Source organism: Prunus persica, chromosome G4 (assembly GCF_000346465.2).
Source record: "Prunus persica cultivar Lovell chromosome G4, Prunus_persica_NCBIv2, whole genome shotgun sequence".
Lineage (NCBI taxonomy): Eukaryota > Viridiplantae > Streptophyta > Magnoliopsida > Rosales > Rosaceae > Prunus > Prunus persica.
In genome coordinates this window covers 3093263-3117551 of record NC_034012.1, presented here as the reverse complement: position 1 = coordinate 3117551, position 24289 = coordinate 3093263, and the positions used below count along the sequence as shown (strand labels likewise).

The 24289-nt window shown below is 37.8% G+C and overlaps 4 protein-coding genes across 6 annotated transcripts; 3 read left to right on the top strand and 1 right to left on the bottom strand.

The window, feature by feature from the left end:
• Positions 15–4322, bottom strand: LOC18779502 (shaggy-related protein kinase eta). Its single transcript, XM_007211373.2, has 12 exons — positions 4052–4322; positions 3419–3508; positions 3179–3238; positions 2821–3093; positions 2668–2742; positions 2488–2544; positions 2095–2235; positions 1939–1989; positions 1762–1857; positions 1440–1523; positions 1012–1113; positions 15–636 (listed from the first exon to the last, which is right to left on the bottom strand). The coding sequence occupies exons 1-12, from the start codon at positions 4064–4066 to the stop codon at positions 541–543; spliced, it is 1140 nt and encodes a 379-aa protein (XP_007211435.1). The 5' UTR covers positions 4067–4322; the 3' UTR covers positions 15–540.
• Positions 7544–12085, top strand: LOC18780477 (putative receptor-like protein kinase At3g47110). Its single transcript, XM_020562089.1, has 5 exons — positions 7544–8235; positions 8332–8403; positions 8551–8910; positions 9246–11228; positions 11330–12085. Exons 1-5 carry the CDS (start codon positions 7551–7553, stop codon positions 11737–11739), a joined length of 3510 nt encoding a protein of 1169 aa, XP_020417678.1. The 5' UTR covers positions 7544–7550; the 3' UTR covers positions 11740–12085.
• LOC109948567 (receptor kinase-like protein Xa21) lies at positions 13159–18097 on the top strand. Of its 3 annotated transcripts, XM_020562094.1 has the most exons (4): positions 13159–13869; positions 15054–15127; positions 15449–17431; positions 18016–18097. In XM_020562094.1, exons 1-4 carry the CDS (start codon positions 13430–13432, stop codon positions 18030–18032), a joined length of 2514 nt encoding a protein of 837 aa, XP_020417683.1. In that variant the 5' UTR covers positions 13159–13429; the 3' UTR covers positions 18033–18097. The 3 variants fall into 3 exon arrangements, with proteins under 3 accessions (XP_020417683.1, XP_020417682.1, XP_020417684.1); XM_020562093.1 differs by lacking the exon at positions 18016–18097 and having other exon boundaries at positions 15449–17711; XM_020562095.1 differs by lacking the exon at positions 18016–18097 and having other exon boundaries at positions 13789–13869; positions 14930–15127; positions 15449–17711.
• On the top strand, positions 18037–22569 carry LOC18781198 (probable LRR receptor-like serine/threonine-protein kinase At3g47570). The gene is made up of 5 exons (XM_020562090.1): positions 18037–18616; positions 18779–18850; positions 18980–19339; positions 19964–21970; positions 22084–22569. Exons 1-5 carry the CDS (start codon positions 18061–18063, stop codon positions 22458–22460), a joined length of 3372 nt encoding a protein of 1123 aa, XP_020417679.1. The 5' UTR covers positions 18037–18060; the 3' UTR covers positions 22461–22569.

The window sequence follows — 24289 nt, the reverse complement described above, 5'->3', positions numbered from 1 at the left end:
GGTGTAGAGAGCAGTACATTAAACCAGAGACCAGAGAACAATGCATTACACTTTCAAGTTTGCACAAACAGTAAAGCAACAGGATCCATCCGTAATTTCGAGTCAGCCAGCCACCACAAACCACCTCCAGGGCTAATAAGAAACAACATTTAAGTAAAACGACAACCATCCAGCAACCAACAACATTCTATTAGGAGCCCTCTTTCCTAGCTATATAAATACACTTTTCCAGTTTCCTAGCTTTTCCTCTCTAGCAGCTTTCTTACCGGTCCAACTCAGACTATCATTACTATCAAACATTTACAGGAACAAAAAGGAATTTCGGGAAAAAGGAGGGAAGAAGTGAGGGATAAGGGAGGAAATAACTGAAGATAACACATTACGGGAAGCCATCCATCCGCCCCAATTTGCACTCTTCTTGGTAGAGCAACAAAAGATGATCGTTAGGCCTCAATACACGGTGATTTAACCACAAAGATACTAAACCTTTGTGTCACACATCAACTGGAAGATAGATTCTGCATATTAACTTCTCCACATTTATGTGCCGGCTGGATGCAAGAAATTTAGACCCATCTGGCGTTTCACATGCTCAGGTATCAACCTATTGATTAGCTCTGGAGAGGCTCCGGACAACTGTCAGAACAATAGATTAGTCCCGGTAGTAATTGGCTGAAATAATGAAATCTTAGAAATTAAACAATTGAAGAAAGAAAATTGGAGTGTCCAGCTTTATATTCAGATTGGCCATGTAGGTAGGATGAGTTAAATATCATTCATTTTACCAAGACAACCCAACTAACACCCCTCAAAACAGAGTTTTATTTTTTGTACAAAAGTAATTCCCAGTAGATTATAACTTAGGAGTGATGCGCCCATATATAATAACTGACAGCTAGTGAGATATACTCCCATGTGCATTTTCATATAACGCATGTTTTTTTTGTTTCTTCTAATTATGGACAGGTAATTCAGGCCCCAAAAATAAATAATTGGAGGAAAACAACATACATCCTGTTTGAAATTAAAGAGAGGTGGAAACGGACGACCATTCGGTAGGCGAGCATTGGGCTCACGAAGTTCATCAAAGAAAGGATGTGCACATGCTTCTAGCTGCAAAGAAAACAGTAAATCCTAGTCAAACAGGAGAGGCACTACAGATATGAAAGAACTTCATATGTCAAAACAAGATACTAAAAGGAAAACTTTTGACATCAGAAAAATCATTTCTCAGTAGTGACCAAAACTGAACTCATGAGTATTGAGCATCACAATATAACTAACATATACACGAAGAAAACAAAAATTCTTTATACCCTAATTTCGAGAAATCAATGACAACCTATAACACAAAGGATTCATTAGCGATTATAGAACAAGACTGGAACCTCAAACAATACATAATGACATTCATATCAAATTAAACGCATTGAACTTACAGCTGTGCAACGAAGACTTGGTGAGTATTGCAGAAGTCGTGATGCCAAATCAATTGCTTCTGGAGGCATCCTTTTGTGGAAAACCTATATCAAGGACCCAAGTTAATAGGACTCTACCACCACCGCATTAAAGATACAAAATAATTGTAATTTTTAAATCCAGTAAAAGTTTCTGTATGTTTTAAATGATCAATTGAAATTCAACAAAAGCAAGAGCATCTATCTTTATCACAAACTCCAATAGAAAATGCCTCAAGGCCCCCATAGATTATCTAATGTGACCTGTGCAATATTCGTATTAAGAAGGAAGCAGATCAAATACCTTGTGCCAAGGATGTGCTTTTATCTGTGGAAACCTAAAATCAGTATAGTTTGGATTCATACAACGAATTTCTTCACGTGTTGGTGTGCCAAGAACCTACAAGACAGATTGTTTTGTTAGTTGCTGACTCATGATTATACAAATTGCAAAATTCAAGAATTGATGATTACTATGCACCTTGATGATCTCAACAAGCTGGTCCACAGCATTTTCCCCAGGAAACAGTGGCTGCAAAACCATGGAATATATATGAGCAACATCTATAGTAGGGACTAAATTACTTGTGCAAATATAATCCACTAACGTCTTGGAATGCTATGGAGAACTGCTAACCTGGCCCAAAAGAAGCTCTGCTAGGACACAACCAGCTGACCAGATATCGATTGAGGTTGTATAATCCGTGGCACCAAATATAAGTTCTGGAGCCCGATAGAAACGTGAACATATGTAAGATATGTTTGCTTCACCTTTCACCTTCAGACAAGAAAATTTGTGATGAGTGCATGAAACCCTATAATAGAAAGATTGATATACAGACAACCAAAAGATTTTTCAACTAGCACAGAAACTTCCTTTCCATAAAAAGAGAAAAAACAAAGACAGCGGAGGAAATCACAGGAGCAAGAACAATGTCTTCCATATACACTGTCCTAAAGATTATCCGAAACGGAACTCGAAAGCGGGTCCAGAAATAATATGTTCAACACCGAAGGATAGTGAACATACCAGCACTTTTGCACTTCCAAAATCACAAAGCTTAACCTGGTGAGTAAGAGGATCAACCTGTAGAAAGCCAAGAATGACATTGGAAAACCAGAGGTAATTGTAGACATGGATATGTGTATGAGTCTGTAACTCCTCATAACTATATAAATTGCGAAGTAAGAGAATAAGTAAATAGGATACCAAAAGATTTGGAGGCTTCAAATCTCTATGGCAAACTCCAGGAACGGTGTGTATATAGGCCAGCCCTCTAAAAATCTGGAACAAATCACCAGATTAATGCCATGAATAATATAAAGCGACAAGGCAACATCTGAAAGGTGCATCATGCATTACCTGGTACATGTAAAGTTTGACATAGATTAGTGGCATTCTCTGGTTTGCATTGCTGTAATGCTTCAAAACCCGGTACATAGTCTCTGGGACATATTCCATAACCAGGTTGAGAAATAGCTCATTTCTACTCGTTGTGGAAAAGAAACAATGCTTCAAAGAAACCACATTTGGATGGTCCATCACACGCATCAATTGAAGTTCCCTGTTCTTATATCTTCTGTCCTGCAAAACCTTCTTTATAGCCACAGTCTCACCACTTTCCAAGCATTTTGCCTGAGATAAAAGAACTATCAGCATCAGACATGACAAATAAATTGGTACAGGACGCAATAACTAAGAAGATGATAATTTAACATACCTGGAAAACAATTCCAAAAGAGCCAGTTCCCACGACACGCTCTGCCATGTAACTAATGGTCTGCAAAAAGCATAATAGCCAAACACATCAACTTCCCAACAGAGGAAAAATTAACCCTGGTAAGGTATAAAAACATCTAGATCCAGAATATTGATAATCATATTTTAACCTTTCAACTCAATCAAGACGCATACTTAACAATGAAACAGGGTGAAAATAACAAATTCCAAGAATGGTAACCTGTTTTGGTTCTCCATTTTTCCCTCCGATGGTTGTGGAGATGATGTGGCCAGTTGGATCACTACCGTCTACAACAGGTGCAGAAATTTCCTGCATAACACATCAAGTTAGATCCTGAGAGAAACAAATTTCCCATAAAGTGTATGAAATTTACTGTGGAATTCACGGATTAGCAGCCAGCCATACACAACCGCAGACCACGCAAAGAATATAAAAGTAAATAAAGGCTATACAAAGTACATTCTGAGTCCCAAATATGCCTCATGAAATGAAACTAAATCCCAAAAAGAACATCCACAAATTTCTTCTTTTTTCTTTTCAGAAAAGAAACAGATCGGTTGGCTCATAAGCTACGCGAGATGCAGATTAAATCAATTGCAAATCAAACCCAAATTACACAAAAGCATCCGACTTTAATCAAACCTAACCAAGCTAATATCACTATGATCTGAGTAAAAATCTGGAGCTAAGCAAACATCACTGCTCGTCAAACCCAAACAAACCCTAGAGCTAGAGTAAATCTAGCTCATAACAAAACCCAGATCAAAGAAAGAGAAATCAAACTGCAGTAAGCTGAGAAAGTTTCTTTCTTAGGCAACCAAACAAAAACCAAAAAATTATCGAGAAAGTTACCTTATCGTCAGCCATGTTGAGATGGGCAAGAAAGAGAAGGAGAAAAAGGGAAAGAGGAAGACGAACGAGCGAATCAGACTGCAAGTGCTGGGGGGAGGAAGAAGGAGAAGGTCATGGTGGAGATGGAGTCAGAGCGGTGGTGGATGAGGAAGAGGAAGAGGAGGAAGAAGAAGAATGAAGAATGGAGAAGAATTAGATGTCACTGCCACAGACAATTAGACAAACAACAACCCCCATGTGATTCCAGCTCTTCTTTTTCAGTTTTTGCTTCTTCTCTCTCTCTCTCTCTCTCTCTCTCTCTCTCTCTCTTCCCCAATGGGGTGGGCCCCTTTCCTAGTCTTTGCCTCCAATTACGACTTTGCCCCTTTCTGTCTTCCGCCGACGTCGTCAATTGCCCGATTCTCAAACCTTTGTCTTTTCCTTTTCCTAGTTCCCTTTTTTATTTTTCTATTTTCTATTTTCTATTTTCAACGGTTAGTAATCTGTCTCTGTATCTCTATTGCCTCTTTTTCCTTCTGCCAAATTTTTTCAGCCAACAAGAATCATACAATTTTTCCAACATATACCATTAGCCATGAAAGTTGAAAAGACAGGGGTGCGTGAATGTTGAGAAAATTCTCGAAATTTGACTGATAAAATGATTATAGATGGTAAAACTCTTCTGAATCATGCCGTTATATATGTATAAAATCCAAATTTTATTAAGAGACAGAGAAAAACAAACCACTATAATTTCAATAAGTGACACAAATTAGTCATACTTTGATGTTTTAATAATCTTTTAAAACATAAGAAAATTAACAAATAGGAAATAAAATCTATGACTTGACAAAATCAACTTCATTGAAATTGCTAAGTACTCTCAAAATTCCAACAATATGTCTTTACTACTTTTTCTTGCTAAATACTTATTGGTTGAATGTGAATTTTCCTTATCATGTGGTTGTTGTCAATTCTTAGCCACTTTTCCTTGTTTTCTATACTTTAATTGACCTATGTTTTCTAAACGCTAAACTCATTATTATCAAATTTAGATATTTCGATTATACATTGTGACTGGTCATTATCTCTCATCACGTGACTCTTTTTTTTATTTTTAATTGTAGAATCACTTGCATCTAACAATAATATTCATTGGTAAATATGAATTTTTCTAGTGTCATTCTGAAACCATGATTGTGTGAAAAATGCAATATTGTTTATCTTTCACATAAACGAATAGTTGTGTAGTATTGCCTTGTGTTTTGAAGCATTAGTTGTTGTGGTAGATCAAGAGCTTAATGCAATCAAATTTTAGAGTAAACCATAACATCAAACAAGTGAAAATTATCAAAAGCTTTATGCAAGTCAAAAACTTTTTAATATTTTTAATATAAAACTTCATATCCATGAACTTTTGAAGTAGCTAAGTTTATGTTTATCCGACAATAAGAATTGCAGGATTGCTATGTGGTCCAATGCCAACCAGGGTAGTAGGGTTACACAGTTGAACTCCATTTATGCCATGAAGGTCAAGCCTGTTTTTGGATTTGGCAGTTGAAAGGGTTAGCTGTGAAGGAACCAATATAAAATTGGAAGAAGAATAATGAGAGAAGAGTGAGTCACAAAGTTGAAAGAGCCCTTGATTTATTTTGAAGGTAACATTGTCCTTTTCTCAGTCTTCAAAGACTGCATACATTGACCATTTATATGAACTTGTATATTTTATTATTCTTTGACTCATCTTCATCTATCAGCCTCTGCATTTTTCCCCATTTAACCCCACAAAAGCATTACATAATCATATTGCCTTTGCTTCTTGATTAGCCGAAAGAAAAAAGTTAAAAACTAAAATAATATACCCTTTTCTTTTGAAGGTCTTAAAATAATACTTCTTACTGATATGTAATCACTCCCGGAAGACAGTGTGATCGATGGAGTTTAGTTGGGTAAAAAATAGTATTGGTTTGCAGATCCGTGATCTCAAATTCGAACTCGTATAAAATCTTTGGTCAAATAAAAAGAATATAAATTTGAATTTTACCTTGAAAGCATAAAATCTACTTTCTTCAGGTCACCAGCCCCTGAACATTTGTCTTTACAACTAGCCCAGCCATTAGCCAAGGTGTGAAAAGGGTGTGCCTAATGATTTTGTCTGAGACTGCCCTGGTCTAGTAATGTCTATCCATAAAGCACTGTTTTGACCACTATTACATATGAGTATGATTTTCTAATAATTTAATGTATATTTCCCTTTCTAAAAAGCTGTTAGTATTCTTTTTATTCAATTATTAATATTATCGTCCTTATTATTTATTTGGAAAATAAAAAACCTGTTGTGAAGGTTACAAAAATACAATAATAACTTTCATGATGGTAATGATTGTGACCAGACCAGATACAAAATTATTTGTTTTCATGTGTTGGCAAAATAAGATTTTTTATAATTACTAATTAGTTTCTTAGAAAGTGATCACTTAATAATAATAATAATGGGAAGAAAGTTGGGTTAGTGTATAATTGTAGCGTCGGTGGTCAGTGGAGCAATAGTATTTGGATTTTGGTCAAACTGAAAAACTTGGTTCGGTCGTCTTCTGAACTCTGCAAGCCTCTGCTCTACAGCTACTGAGGAACCTACTGTAGTGCCCGTACGGTAACTCAATCACACGGTCCAGACAGCACCACGTGTCACGGTTGAGAGCTGAGTTGATGCTGGGCTTTGACCATAATCGAAAGAGACGAGTAGGGTTATAAATAGTCAGGCCCATCAGGCCGAAGTATCTTGTGGGCTGTTTGTGTGCGCAAAGCTACTGGGTTGGGAGGTAGATGGCCCGGAAGTGTAAAGCATTGATTGAACCACCACGGCCGCCACTGCCGCTACCTCAACCACCACCATCACCATCACCATCACCACTGTTGCCGTCACCACTTGACATGATCAGTACCACCACTCTATCCACCACCCTTAATGCCTCTACTAACCCCACTATCATCACCGTCTTTACTATCACAACCAACATCAAACATGATGACTCACCACTATTTTGAATTTATAAAAGTTTATAAAAATCTATCAAACAAATAAATTTCATTAAAATTCTTATGAAATTCAAACAAAGTATATATGGAATTTATGAAAGTCAAATAAAATCTGTAGAATCCAACCAGCTATTTTAAAATTCATTAAAATCTTTATTGAATACGCCCTTAAATTACACCTAGGCAATATCTCTTTTCTTGTTAAGTTGCAATTCACAGAATAACAGTTTCCATCCATTCCATGGTAACTTGCCCCATGAATTGTCTCAGTGCCGTCGGTTGAAAATAATTAACTTCAGATTCAACAACTTTATGTTTATGGGAACCCTTCCATCATGTTTCGGGTCCTTACCCAAAATAGAGACAAATATGTATAGCAAGTTGTTGTACATTTGTGAAGATTCCCAACTGTCCATTCTTCCTTCATCACAAGTCGTTGCATTTGGCTAGTTGCGAATTTCTTCCCCGAGAGTGCAATCATATGCCCCACTCTTTGGCAACTTGTTCTGTCGCAATGCTATCTGCGACTAATAATTATTCAATGATTTCAAGTTTTCAATCGGAAAGGAAAAACATTTTGAATTTGGAAGGAACTTCTCTGTTTTCCGTGCTCATGGAGAGAATTGGTTTCCTCTTGTCAATCACGTTTTTGCTCGTACTGCAGTACAGTTCTGTAGGCACAGTTGGGGTAGCACAAACCAACATCACCACGGACCAGTCTGCTCTTCTTGCTCTCAAATCCCATATCACTAGTTACCCTCACAACATCTTGTTCAACTGGTCAACCACCACATCCGTTTGCAATTGGGTTGGCGTTACTTGTGGTGCTCGTCACCTCAGAGTAGCATCATTGAATCTCTCGTACATGGGTCTCACAGGCACCATTCCACCGCACTTGGGCAACCTCTCGTTTCTCGTTGAGTTGCTCTTCATAAACAACAGTTTCCAAGGCACCTTGCCCCAGGAATTGGCTTATTTGCGTCGATTGAAGTTGATTAGCTTCAGATACAACAATTTTATGGGATCCATTCCATTGTGGTTTGGGTCCTTCCCCAAACTTCAAAGTATCGATTTGTGTGGCAATCAGTTTTCAGGTTCTATACCGGCGATTATCTTCAACTTATCTACACTACAAGTAATTAATCTAAGCAATAACCAACTATCAGGTACGCTTATGTATCAACAAACGATCTAAGAATCTACTGTTGATTGATCATTACGTTTTACCATCTTGTTTTATGTGTCTTTGGCATACATAACAGGAAGTGTACCAAGAGAAATAAGGAACTTAACAATGCTCAAGGAGATAAACCTGAGCTACAACAAGTTCAACGGTATATATTTGTTGTCTTGCCTTGATGCATACACGGCCTAATCATTTCATATAAGTGCATGATCTAGTTATATATATGACCGGGCCTTTGTTGTTGTGCATATATGCATAAATCACGAGTTTAATATATATCATGTTGATTGTTCAGAAATTCCAAACGAGATCGGCTCTTTAGATGAGTTGGAGAAGTTATATGTTCAGTCAAATGCCCTAAAAGGGCATGTTCCTCTGGGTGTTTTCAACATGTCTTCTTTGACTAATTTGAATCTACATGGAAACAACTTGAGTGGTAGTCTTCCTGACAATATATGCCAGCAGCTTCCTAGTCTTCAGGAGCTGGATCTGGGTCTCAACCAGTTTGATGGTCCACTTCCATCCAAATTATGGCAATGCACACAACTTCTTTTTCTATCATTGGAGGAAAACAATTTCAGTGGAAGCATACCCAGAAAAATTGGAAACTTAACCCAGTTAAGGGAGATTTATCTTGGCGTCAACAATTTGACAGGTAATTGATATTTCATTTTGTTATTCCAACTATGATTTATCATTTTTTTGTTGTTGCATATATAATTTATGTCATTATTTGACTATTTCGTAGTTTGTAATCAGACGAAAATAATTTGATAGGTGGTTAATAATGAATATTGGATTTTCAACTATAGCCAGAATAAAATATATTGAGTTGCCTAACAAATGTTGTATCGAAGTCATTCAAATAAAACATTTGGTTCACCAAGTCGGAATAAAAGCATGAAGCACAAAAGAGTATATTACATTTTGGACTATTGCTAAGACTACAAAGTTAAACATGCAAGGGTTTGTATCGTGTATATGTGGCAGGCATTATACCAAATGAGATGGGTGATCTTCAAAATTTGGAGTTATTGTCAATCGAACAGAATAATCTGAATGGCCTCATCCCATCCTCAATCTTCAACATCTCCAAGCTAAGAGCACTCTCGCTTACGCTGAATAAGCTATCGGGTAGCCTCCCAGCAAACATAGGCCTTGGGGTTCCAAACCTTCAACTCCTTTATATAGGAGCAACAGACGTCAGCGGAGTAATCCCCAACCTCTCCAATGCTTCTAAGCTCACCAGGATATCCATGAGCTACAACTCATTTACGGGGTTTATCCCGAGGACGCTCTGTGCCTTAATAAATCTTCAGTGGCTTGGCTTATACATGAATGATTTGACAATTGACACTTCCACTCTCTCTTGTTTGGCTAATCTTCAAAATTTGAAAGCACTAGACTTGGGAAATAATCCGTTAAATGTCAGACTTGACGATTCCTTTAGGAATTTCTCTTTGACATCATCACTTCAATATATTTCATTACACAATTGCATCATGAGGGGTAACATTCCCATTGGTATTGGCAACTTGAGCAGCTTGGTAGCCTTAGAACTGGGAGACAATCAATTCAGTGGATCAATTCCAACTTCAGTGGGAAGACTTGGGGATCTCCAAGGATTGAATTTGGGTGGTAACAAGTTGCAAGGCTACATCCCATATCAACTTTGTCAACTAGATAACCTAGCTTACTTATATTTGGGTAGTAATCAGCTCTCTGGTTCTATACCTTCCTGCTTGGGTAATCTAGCCCCATCTCTAAGAAGTCTATTACTGGAGTCCAATTCGTTGAGTTCCACAATACCATCTACTCTCTGGAGACTGACCTATATCTTGCATGTAAACTTATCATCCAATTCTCTAATTGGACCTCTCTCACAAGATATTGGAAACTTGAAAGTTGTCCTAGAGGTAGATTTATCAAATAACCATTTATCTGGTGTTATACCAAGCACCATTGGCACTCTTCGGGATCTCGTTAATCTATCCTTGGCAAATAATAATTTGGAAGGCCCTATTCCAAGTTCTTTTCACTACTTGCTAAGCCTGCAACTCTTGAATTTATCCAGAAACAATCTATCTGGAGTGATTCCCAAGTCTTTAGAAGCTCTGTCACTTCTCAAGCATCTGGATTTGTCTTTCAACAGGCTCCAAGGAGAAATTCCAACAGGTGGACCATTCCAAAACTTCAATGCTCAATCATTTGTCTCAAACAACGCACTTTGTGGTGCACCCCGACTTCATTTTCCACCATGCAAAAATACTACACTTGAACCAAATTGGAAGAAAGCTAAATATATCATCCCAGGGATTATATCAGTAATTCTCCTAGTGGCCTCCATATCTATGTTTGTACTACGCAGGAAAAGAAATGTGGAAGTTGCAGGAGAGGCTACCTCGTTGCCTCAACTTCTTTGGAGAAGAATTTCACACCAAGAACTTCTAAGGGCCACAAATGGATTTAACGAAAACAACTTACTCGGAAGTGGGGGTTTTGGCTCAGTATATAAAGGGACGCTTTCAGATGGAATAGACGTTGCAGTAAAGGTTTTCAGTTTACAGCTAGAAGGGGCTTTCAGGAGTTTTGATAGGGAATGTGAAATGCTAAGCAATATTCGTCATAGAAACCTTATCAAAATCATCAGCTGTTGCAGTGAACTTGATTTCAAAGCCTTGGTATTGAATTACATGCCAAACGGGAGCCTCGAGAAGTGGTTGTACTCTCAAGACTATTCTTTGAATATCTTACAGAGGATGAACATAATGATAGACGTTGCGGTGGCAGTGGAATACCTTCATCATGGTTATTCAGTACCTATTGTCCACTGTGATTTAAAGCCCAACAATATACTACTAGATGATGATATGGTTGCACATGTTGCTGATTTTGGAATTGCAAAACTCTTGGGTGGAGGAGATTCTATTACCCAAACCATGACTCTAGCCACCGTTGGGTATATGGCTCCAGGTGATGTACTTGCTAATTTAATATCTTTCAATTCTATACGTGCTGTCCTTATTTATACACATGAATATATTTCACACATATATGCATAATTCATAATGCAGAGTATGGATTGGAAGGAATGGTTTCAATAAGAGGGGATGTATACAGTTTTGGAATTCTAGTGATGGAAACATTCACAAGAAGGAAGCCAACATATGAGATGTTTGTTGGTGAAATGAATTTAAAGCAATGGATTGCAAACTCACTGGTTTTGCCAGATGCAATGATAGATGAAGTTGTGGATGCCAGTTTGCTTTGCACACAGCAGGAAGATGATGATCATGTGAGGAAAAGGGATTGCTTATCATCCATTATGAGATTAGCCCTTGCTTGCTGTGCAGAATCGCCTGAAGAGAGGATAAATATGGAAGAAGCTGTAGCCACACTCAAGAAAATCAAGACAAAGTTTTTGAGGGATTCTGCTGCTGCTGCTGCTCAAATAAACAGCCCTCTTGTTCAGCGCTTTAATTAATGGGTCCCATCCTTCCTATGACACTTTGATCCAATTGAGTCATGTGGCTTTGTTTTGGTAAATTTGAATTTTAAAGACAAAATATTATATAGATGGAACAAGTCATGATAAAGAAATTCAGAGCTTCTTACTTACTTGGTGTATGGTATCAGAGGAGGGTCTTGGGAGCTCCACTGCTGCCTTCCCTATGCCAAGAATTGACAAATGACTAGACCAAAAACTGAATGTGTTATACCAAACACATCAACCCCATCGGACAGACATGCAAGATCTTCCATATAATAAATCTTCTTCCCTGACAAACCTTGAGTTGCTTACCTTAATTAACTGATCAAGGGAAGTAAACATCTTTTCGGTTTGGATCCTTCCGTTTGGAGGTAGTTGCCCAAAACCTAAAGCAGAATGACTTGGATGTCATTGAGCCTGAATAACTAGATACTTTTGAAGCAAAAAATGAAGAAATACAAACTCAATGAAGAAATACCACCCACCACAAGCACAAAACACTAGTCCAATCCAATGAGGCCTACTAAACATGTCCTTGAGGTCCAATGCCCGTAATCGTGATATTTTTTTTAAAATGTCGTTTCATTAATGTATTATTTGGTATTACAGATTCTCAAATTCACACTAGACTTTATCTAAATTCAAATCAACTCCATGAAACTTGTCCTAAACATAAAGATTTGGACTTGGACTCTCAAATCCAAATCTTCCTAAACAAACGTGCCCTTAAGTTTTGTTCTTTTCTAATCAGAATCAGCAATTTTGGTTTATTTTCTTCTTAGATGTTCTCATTGACTAACATGGTATCTTAGGATTGCTTCTATTAAGTCTCTTTTAGGAGAAACATTTATGTAAAACGGGGATAACACTATTTTGCTATTTTCGGCCAATCATGATGTCATTCATAATAACTTTTTCATGTGGCAGTTTGTAATTAGTTGAGAATAGCAAAACAATGCTATCTCCGTTTTATATAAATTTTTCTGCTTTTTTAGAGGTATCTACAATGTTGGAGTTTAGCCACCAAATTCTGACAAAGTCCTACAATATTAATTGGAGTGAACCACGCCAAATTCTCACAAGGCCGTTGGCTTTTCTAAGGTCAGTTTCAATTCCTTTCAAATCACAAAAGGAGCTAACTTGATAATTAAATTCTTCGCCAATCTCTCTGAAACCCATATATTTATTAAACTTAAATTTAATGTCGGGATACTTGCTCAATGAGTTTTAGCCGTGATTGCAATATACCTTACTACTTGCTATGATTAATGTCTTTATAGAAATAATAATACTATTTGTACCATCTAATGTATATGGGACTTACATAGAGGTGATCAGCAATTTGTACCATAAGTGTAGTGCTATATTTGAGGGTTGTTTGGACCAGAGCCGTATGCTTATTTTCTTTTTACAATATACATGTCTGTTCGTATTCAGATTTTCACCAATTTTTCAAATAATCATTTTGTCCAAAAATGGATTCAACTTTTAGAAATGGGGTTTGGAAGCTGGTGGCCTAAGAGCGTAAAGCATTGGTTGGGACACATGGGCGTTTTATCTGTGGTTGTAAAGTTCCCGTACATTAATTTGTGAAGAAGATGTGCAGAAAGAGGATGCCATATCGTCAATTCTTCCTAAGTCTTCGTCGTTGCATAGGGGAAACGCCGTGCCGTCTCGGAAACAGATGCCTTTAGGACAAGGATTCCATCCCTCACGGTGCAATCATGTGCCCCACTCTCATTGCCAACTTGTCTCTGTTTGCAACTACTATTATTCAATGATTTCAATTTTCAATTGCGAAAAAAAGAAAAAGGAAACACACTTTGCAGTTGGAAGGGAAACTTCTCTGTTTTCGGTGCTCATGGAGGAGAGAAGTCATTTCCTCTTGTCAATCACGTTCTTGCTGGTGCTGCAGTTCAGTTCTCTATATATGGCTGAATTAACTATCGGCACAGATGCAACACAAACCAACATCACCACGGACCAGGCCGCTCTTCTTGCTCTGAGATCCCATATCACCAGTGACCCTCACAACATCTTGGTCAACTGGTCAACCACCACCTCCGCCTGCAACGCAACTGGGTTGGCGTTACTTGTGGTGCTTTCTCATTTTCGTCGATCTAAGTATGCTTTCTCATCCTTTTAATGTGTTCTAGCTGATGGTTGGGTATGATTTCATTAATTTTGAGGGTTGATGGGTCGATTTTCAAATTGAAAATCAGCCGGTTTTTGGATTGCTATTCCGGCCACTTTCGGCCATTTTTCGGGGTATGTCCAAGAACAAAAGTGGTTCCAAATGGGATGTTACAACTAGGTTAGGAAGCTTGGCCGGCGGTTTGAAGTTTTTCCGGCCGTCGAAAATTACTCAAGGCACCCACTTGCTGCCTGCGCGTGGGCCATGAAAATGGACCGGGTCTAGGTCCTAAAGTGATCTCCTAATCCTCACAAGTGTGTAGGTGTGCTCAGATTTTAATTTGGATACCGTTTGAGTCTCGAACGGATATCACCTATTGTACGTTATCCGGGTTCGATAGGTTTGAACCGTTGGATAGTCTTAAATTTAATATATGTTAATCTAGGCATTTCTAGGATCGTGTAGGAATTCACGGATCGTAAATCGGAGCCCCAGATGTTCCGATTTAATAATTTAAAATTTATGTTTATATTAACCGTCAGATCGTGCGATCGTGAGCGATCTGACCGTCCGATCTGGACTAAACTTGCAGGACGAGTGTCCTATACCTTGTAAAAGCCATAGGAACCTTCGGATCAGAATTTAGAGGTCGTGGGCCCCGTGGGCCTGTTTGACCAAGTTTGGGTAGTTTTACCCTTAGTTGACCGTGAGTCTTCCAGGGTAGTTTTACTTTCCTAGGAGAATTATAATGACCCTAATGATAGGTCTTGAGCGTTGTTGAGCTGTGTTGACTAAATTGAGATTTATGAGTGTTTATTATTATTATAGGAAACTTTTAGATATTATTTTAATAATAAAAATTATGAAATTCATGTTTATGTGAATGATCGTTGGTCTAGAAATAATATTATTTTTATGATTTACGTTGCAGTCTACTATAGTTTGGTATCATTAAAATGGGAATACCTTTAGTATTAGTTTAGATAAGTAAGAGAATGTCAGTTTGAAGTGCTATACGCACTACCCTAAGTACCACCCTGTGATTGTTAGGTCCCACATAACATATGTTATCCGGCGTGCCGACAGGCCCCATACGTGGCGTTGGTCCACTTCCATCCAAATTATGGCAATGCACACAACTTCTTTTTCTAACATTGGAGGAAAACAATTTCAGTGGAAGCATACCCAGAAAAATTGGAAACTTAACCCAGTTAAGGGAGATTTATCTTGGCGTCAACAATTTGACAGGTAATTGATATTTCATTTTGTTATTCCAACTATGATTTATCATTTTTTTTATTGTTGCATATATAATTTATGTCATTATTTGACTATTTCGTAGTTTGTAATCAGACGAAAATAATTTGATAGTTGGTTAATAATGAATATTGGATTTTCAACTATAGCCAGAATAAAATATATTGAGTTGCCTAACAAATGTTGTATCGAAGTCATTCAAATAAAACATTTGGTTCACCAAGTCGGAATAAAAGCATGAAGCACAAATTGGACTATTGCTAAGACTACAAAGTTAAGCATGCAAGGGTTTGTATCGTGTATATGTGGCAGGCATTATACCGAATGAGATGGGTGATCTTCAAAATTTGGAGTTATTGTCAATCGAACAGAATAATCTGAATGGCCTCATCCCATCCTCAATCTTCAATATCTCCAAGCTAAGAGCACTCTCGCTTACGCTGAATAAGCTATCGGGTAGCCTCCCAGCAAACATAGGCCTTGGGGTTCCAAACCTTCAACTCCTTTATATAGGAGCAACTGACGTCAGCGGAGTAATCCCCAACCTCTCCAATGCTTCTAAGCTCACCAGGATATCCATGAGCTACAACTCATTTACAGGGTTTATCCCGAGGACGCTCTGTGCCTTAATAAATCTTCAGTGGCTTGGCTTATACATGAATAATTTGACAATTGACACTTCCACTCTCTCTTGTTTGGCTAATCTTCAAAATTTGAAAGCACTAGACTTGGGAAATAATCCGTTAAATGTCAGACTTGACGATTCCTTTAGGAATTTCTCTTTGACATCATCACTTCAATATATTGCATTACCCAATTGCATCATGAGGGGTAACATTCCCATTGGTCTTGGCAACTTAAGCAGCTTGATATCCTTAGACCTCGAAAACAATCAATTGAGTGGATCAATTCCAACTTCATTAGGAAGACTTGGAAATCTCCAAGGTATGAACTTGAATTACAACAAGTTGCAAGGTTACATCCCATATCAACTTTGTCAACTGTATAACCTCGTTAACTTACAGTTGGCTAGTAATCAGCTCTCTGGTTCTATACCTTCATGCTTGGGTAATCTAGCCGCATCTCTAAGATATCTATCACTAGGGTCCAATTTGTTGAGTTCCACAATACCATCTACTTTTTGGAGACTTGCCTATATCTTACAAGTAAACTTATCATCCAATTCTCTAATTGGACCTCTCTCACAAGATATTGGAAACTTGAAAGTTGTCGTAGAGGTAGATTTATCAAATAACAATTTATCTGGTGTTATACCAAGCACCATTGGCGGTCTTCAGGATCTAGTTAATCTCTCCTTGGCAAATAATAATTTGGAAGGCCCTATTCCAAGTTCATTTCAAGACTTGCTAAGCCTGCAACTCTTGAATTTATCCAGAAACAATCTATCTGGAGTGATTCCCAAGTCTTTAGAAGCTCTGTCACTTCTCAAGTATCTGGATTTGTCTTTCAACCGGCTCCAAGGAGAAATTCCAACGGGTGGACCATTCCAAAACTTCTCTGCTCAATCATTTGTCTCAAACAGCGCATTCTGTGGTGCACCCCGATTTCATGTTCCACCATGCAAAAATACTACACTTGAACCAAATTGGAAGAAAGCTAAATATATCATCCCAGGGATCATATCAGTAATTCTACTAGTGGCCTCCATATCTATATTTGTACTACGCAGGAAAAGAAATGTGCAAGTTGCAGGAGAGGCTACCTCGTTGCCTCAACTTCTTTGGAAAAGAATTTCACACCTAGAACTTCTAAAGGCCACGAATGGATTTAACGAAAACAACTTACTCGGAAGTGGGGGTTTTGGCTCAGTATATAAAGGGACGCTTTCAGATGGAATAGATGTTGCAGTAAAGGTTTTCAGTTTACAGCTAGAAGGGGATTTCAAGAGTTTTGATAGGGAATGTCAAATGCTAAGCAATATTCGTCATAGAAACCTTATCAAAATCATCAGCTGTTGCAGTGAACTTGATTTCAAAGCCTTGGTACTGAACTACATGCCTAATGGGAGCCTGGACAAGTGGTTATATTCTCAAAACTATTCTTTGAATATCTTACAGAGGTTGAACATAATGATAGACGTTGCGGTGGCAGTGGAATACCTACACTATGGTTATTCAATACCTATTGTGCACTGTGACATGAAGCCCAGCAATATACTACTAGATGATGATATGGTTGCACACGTTGCTGATTTTGGAATTGCAAAACTCTTGGGTGGAGGAGATTCTATTACCCAAACCATGACTCTAGCCACTGTTGGGTATATGGCTCCAGGTGATGTACTTGCTAATTTAATATCTTTCAATTCTATACACATGTTGTCCATAATTAGGACAAGGATTCCATCCCTCACGGTGCAATCATGTGCCCCACTCTCATTGCCAACTTGTCTCTGTTTGCAACTACTATTATTCAATGATATCAATTTTCAATTGCGAAAAAAAGAAAAAGGAAACACACTTTGCAGTTGGAAGGGAAACTTCTCTGTTTCGGTGCTCATGGAGGAGAGAAGTCATTTCCTCTTGTCAATCACGTGACTCTTTTTTTTATTTTTTATTGTAGAATCACTTGCATTTAACAATTATATTCATCGGTAAATGTGAATTTTTCTAGTGTCATTCTGGAACCATGAGTGTGTGAAAAATGCAATATTGTTTATCTTTCACATAAACGGATAGTTGTGTAGTATTGCCTTGTGTTTTGAAGCATTAGTTGTTGTGGTAGATCAAGAGCTTGCAATCATGTGCCCCACTCTTTGGCCCATTACTCTTTGTTTAGTATCCAACTCCTCTTAATCCATAAATTCAAGTTTTCACATCAGAAGAAATTAAACATACTTTGAACTTCTCTGTTCTTAGTTTTCAGAGAGAGTTAACTGCATACAACTATCCAACTTGCACACTATGGAGAGAACCTATTTCCTCTTGTTGATAACCTTGTTTCTGGTACATTACTGTTCTATGGCTACCTTAACTGTGGCAGCACAGACCAATTTCACCACAGACCAGTCTGCTCTTCTTGCTTTCAAAGCCCATATCACCAATGACCCTCAAAACATTTTGGCCAACTGGTCTACTACTACCTCCATTTGCAACTGGGTTGGTGTTACTTGTGGTGCTCACCACCTTAGAGTTACAGCCTTAAATCTATCTTACATGGGTCTCACAGGCACCATTCCTCCATACCTAGGCAATCTATCCTTTCTTGTTGAGCTGAGCTTTAAAAATAACAGTTTCCATGGTTCCTTACCACTGGAATTGTCTCATTTGCGTCGATTGAAGTTGATTAGCTGCGCATACAACAACTTCGCCGTGGAAGAGATTCCCTCCTGGTTTGGGTCCTTCCCCAAACTTCAATTCATTGATTTGAGCGGTAATCAGTTTTCAGGGTCAATACCCACTGCTATCTTCAACTTGTCTACCCTGCAAGCAATTGATCTGAGAAAGAACCAGCTATCAGGTTCGTACTTACCGAAAAGCTATCTGAAACTCTTGATGATCATTCCGTACGTTTTAACATCTTCTTGTCTATAATATATGCTTATCTCTGTTAGTTTTTATTTTTTTTTCTTTTGGCCCTTCCTCCTCCTTTTCTTGTCACACTGATACATATTTAACACAGGTAGCATACCAGGAGAAATAGGGAACTTAACAATGCTGAAGAGCATAAACCTTGACTTTAACAATTTCAAAGGTATGATGAGGGTTTTTTGCAGTGCATCATATGGATATGAAAACCATGCATGTCCAATTGAAGCTATAAAGTATGAGGATACAGGGCTGGCTCACGAGTGTAATACATAAATGTGTGTTGATTTTTCAGAAATTCCAAATGAGATCGGAAGCATAGAGCTGCAGAAGTTTTCTATGCAATTCAATGCCCTAAAAGGGCCTGTTCCTCTGGATGTCTTTAACATGTCTTCTTTAACTTATTTGGGTCTATCGGGAAACAGCTTGAATGGTACTATTCCGGACAATATATGTCAACGTCTTCCAAATATGCAGTTTTTGCTGCTGTCCTACAACCAGTTTGATGGTCCACTTCCATCCAAATCATGGCAATATTGCAAAGAGCTGCATGTATTGTCATTGTCGTATAACAATTTCAGTGGAAGCATACCCAAAACTTTTGGGAACTTGACCCAGTTAAAGATGATTTTTCTTGGCATAAACTATTTGACAGGTACCTGTATCATCAACTCTATTCGATATTGTATTCTATTGTTCCTATTTGATTTATGATGATCAACTATTTCTTAACTAATTAATGGGGGCAGATATATTTTTAAATCATAACTAATCATGAAAGATTCAAGTACTTGAACATACTATACAATCAAAACAAACTAAATTAAGCTCAAATAACTTGCCTAACTTGACCAAATGATTAATAAGCATGCTATCAATCTCAACCTGCTCAATTTATAATTTAAGTGTTTAATTCGCTCAATATTACATGAGGACCAATATCTAACCTGAAGTGTAAAGTGTGAGATGAAACACAGGTTACAATTAAATATGTAGCATTTGTATCGACATAAAGACATTCACATGTGTATAGTGTGTATTTTCCTTACAGAATAAGGTAATTTAGAAACACTCAATCTACAATATCATTTCATCTTCCCTATATATGCCCAATTCTTAAATTTGTTTGGAACAAGTGGTCCTTTTCAAGTTTGACATTTCAACTAATTGTGGTTAGATTACATCACTCTGTATATAGAGTGATTTTAAGATCTACGAATTCAGACAAAGAATGCAAAGCTCTGTAATTAAACTTGGGTGCTGATATTAATTGTGGCAGGTACTATACCAGATGAGATTGGTGCTCTTCAAAAATTAGAGTATTTGTCGTTTGCAGATAATAATCTTGATGGCCCTATCCCATCCCCAATCTTCAATATGTCCACAATAAGCACAATTTCGCTGGCTGGAAATTGGCTCTCAGGTAGACTTCCAGAAAACATAGGCCTTGGGGTTCCAAATCTACAGGAACTTTACGTATCATGGAATAAACTCAGTGGAGTAATCCCCAATTTTACCTGCAATGGTTCTAAGCTCACGAAGCTAGACATGGCTGTTAACTCATTTACTGGTGTTATTCCTACCACACTTTGTGCCTTAACAAACCTTGTGTGGCTTAACTTACAGCTTAATAATTTGACGATTGATACTTCTACTCCTGAAGTAAACTTTTTTTCTTGTTTGTCCAATCTTAGAAATTTGTGGAGATTACACTTGCCAAGTAATCCATTAAATGCCATGCTTCCTGCTTCCCTTGGGAATCTGTCTACATCACTTCAATATCTTGATTTAAGCCTGTGCAACATGATGGGTAACATTCCCGGTGGTATTGGAAACTTGAGCAACTTGACAGTGCTGAACTTGGGATACAATCAACTGGGTGGATCAATTCCAACTACATTGGGAAGGCTACGGAATCTCCAAGGTTTGTATTTGAATGATAACAAATTGCAAGGATGCATCCCAAATCAACTTTGTCAACTAGAGAACCTAGGTGACTTAGTTTTGGGTCGTAATCAACTCTCTGGTTCTGTACCTTCCTGTTTGGACAATATAGCAGCAGCTCTAAGAAGTCTATCAATAGACTCCAATTTGTTAAATTCCACTATACCATCTAGCTTTTGGAGACTTGCCTATATCTTGCACATAAACTTATCATCCAATTCTCTGATTGGAACTCTCTCGGAAGATATTGGAAAGTTGAAAGTTGTGATAGATATAGATTTATCATGTAACCATTTATCAGGTAATATACCAAGTAGCATTGGGGGTCTTCAGAATTTGATGAATGTTTCGTTGGCAAATAATAATTTAGAAGGCTCTATTCCGAGTTCGTGCGGCAATTTGCTGAGCCTGGAACTCTTCGATTTATCCGAAAACAAGCTGTCTGGAGAGATTCCGAAGTCCTTACAAGCACTTGTACACCTCAAGTATCTGAATTTGTCTTTCAACAGACTCGAAGGAGAAATTCCAACAGGTGGACCTTTCCAAAACTTCTCTGCTCAGTCATTTGTCTCAAATGGTGCACTCTGTGGTGCACCCCGACTCCATCTCCCACTGTGCAAAATTAGTGCAGAATCACGTTCAAGGAAAGCTAGTACATCCAACTTGAAATATCTTATTCCAGGGATCATATCAGCAACACTCCTAGTGGCCACTTTATCAATGTTGATACTACGCAAGAAAAGAAATTTGGATGTTGGAACAGAGTCTACCTTGCTAGCTCAACCATTTTGGAGAAAGCTTTCCTACTTGGAAGTTTTTAGGGCGACAAATGGGTTCAATGACAGCAACTTACTTGGTGTTGGAGGTTTTGGCTCTGTATATAAAGGAACACTTTCAGACGGGATAGATGTCGCTGTAAAGGTTTTCAATTTACAGCTAGAAGGCGCTTTCAAGAGTTTTGATAGTGAATGTGAAATGCTAAGCAATATTCGTCATCGAAATCTTATCAAGATCATCAGTTGTTGCAGTCAGAATGATTTCAAAGCCTTAGTACTGCAATACATGCCTAATGGGAGCCTCGAGAAGTGGTTGTATTCTCAAAACTCTTCTTTGAATATCTTACAAAGGATGAATATATTGGCAGATGTTGCACTAGCATTGGAATACCTACACCATGGTTATTCAGTACCTATCGTCCATTGTGATATGAAGCCCAGCAATATACTACTAGATGATGATATGGTTACACATGTTGCTGATTTTGGAATTGCAAAATTCTTGGGTGGAGGAGATTCGATGACCCAAACCATGACACTAGCCACAATTGGGTATATGGCTCCAGGTGATGTTGCTAGTTTATCTCTATTCCGATTTTGTATATTTTGTCCTTAATTGAGAGTAATGCTGGCTTGTCAGTTTCTCATCCTTATATAAAAATTTACATATTGCATGCAGAGTATGGAATGGAAGGAATAGTTTCAACAAGAGGGGATGTGTACAGTTTTGGTATTCTAGTGATGGAAACATTCACAAGAAGGAAGCCAACAGATGAGATGTTTGTTGGTGAAATGAATTTAAAGCAATGGATTGCAAACTCACTATTGTTACCCGATGCAAAGATGGATGAAGTTGTGGATGCCAATTTGCTTGGGATTGGGACAGAGCAGGAAGATGATGATCATGTGCGGAAGAGGGATTGCATATCATCCATTATGCGATTAGCCCTTGCTTGCTGTGCAGAATCACCAGAAGAGAGGATAAGTATGAAAGAAGCTGTAGCCACACTCAATAAAATCAAGAACAAGTTTTTGAAGGACGCTAGAGATAAGTAGTGATTTTTTGTTTTTCCCCTCAGTATATACGAAGGATGTGCAAAGACTTACATTAATTCAAGGATGGATGTTTTGACAAACATTCAATTTCATTTGTCAGTCTTTTGTCTCTCGCATGTTGGTTTAATTTGAAGAATGGTGCAGGAGGTCTGCAGTGTTAATTAATTAATTAGCATTTGTTAGTGAAAATTTATTTAATTAATACTCCTGAAATCGTTGTTTATTTATTAAAAGCCACGCTCTAATTATGATTAAGTCAAGTCAAACCATAAGCACAAGGGGCAACAACTAATTAAATAATTAAAACCACTTGGGGCTCGTGGACACAACACAAGCAACCCAAGTGGGGCTCAAAAGACTGTCCATTTGGCGCTCTTTTCCCATTTGATTTTCAATGGGCGCTTGCCACTCTCTCTCCTGCCCTCCCAATTTCCATTTCTAGGGTTAGGGATTTTCTGAAGCTCCCTTTAACCAGATTTATACTACTCCATAATGTGAGGAATAATTATTTCTTGTTGTGTGAGAGAGTGCATTGGGGAACGACTGATAACGACACCCTATCTTGTAGGCTCTGTGTGTGTAAACAACTTGGGTTTGGATATGATAGAAGCTCCCAATAACCAAAAACTGAATGTGTTATAGCCACATCAACCCCATCGGACAGACATGCAAGATCTTCCATATAATAAATCTTCTTCCTTGACAAACCTTTGAGTTGCTTACCTTAAATCAAGGGAAGTAAACATCTTTTCGGGTTGGATCCTTCGGTTGGGAGGTAGTTGCCCAAAACCTAAAGCAGAATGACTTGGATGTCATTGGGCCTGAATAACTAGGTATTTCAAATATTCAAATTCACACTATAGATTTTATCTAAATTCAAATCAACTCCATGAAACTTGGCCTAAACATAAAGATTTGGATTTGGACTTTCAAATCCAAATCTTCCTAAACAAACGTGCCCTTAAGTTTTGTTCTTTTCTAATTAGAATCAGCAATTTTGGTTTATTTTCTTCTTAGATGTTCTCGTTGACTAACATGGTATCTTGGGACTGGTTCTATTAAGTCTCTTTTAGGAGAAACACTTGTGTGAAACGGGGATAACATTATTTTACTATTCCCGACCAATCATGATACTACTTGTGATAATTTTTTCATGTGGTAGTTTGTGATTGGTTGAAGATAGCAAAACAGTGATATATCCGTTTCATATAAGTTTTTCTGTTCTTCTAGAGTATCTATACAATGTTGGAGTTTTTTTTTTTTTGGTCGGAATCAAAAGTTTAGCCACCGAATTTTGACAAAGTCCTACAATATTAATTGGAGTGAACCACGCCAAATTCTCACAAGGCCGTTGGCTTTTCTAAGGTCAGTTTCAATTCCTTTCATGTCATGTTCAAATGTCAATTAATTAATTTGATTCCATCGCCACTTGTGGTTTCCAAATCACAAAAGGAGCTAACTTGATAATTAAATTCTTCGCCAATCTCTCTGAAACCCATATATTTCTTAAACTTAAATTTAATGTCGGGATACTTGCTCGATGAGTTTTAGCCGTGATTGCAGTATACCTTACTACTTGCTATGATTAATGTCTTTATAGAAATAATAATACTATTTGTACCATCTAATGTATATGGGACTTACATAGAGGTGATCAGCAATTTAATCAGCAAATGTAATACAAATAGCACTACATTTATGGAAATCGACCTACAAACAACCCTCAAAGACTTGTTATATTACTTGCAATCCTACAAATATAGTTTCACTCAAACTATTCCCCATCTATACGCAATTCGCATGTCCCCTCTCTTTCACTTGACTATAAT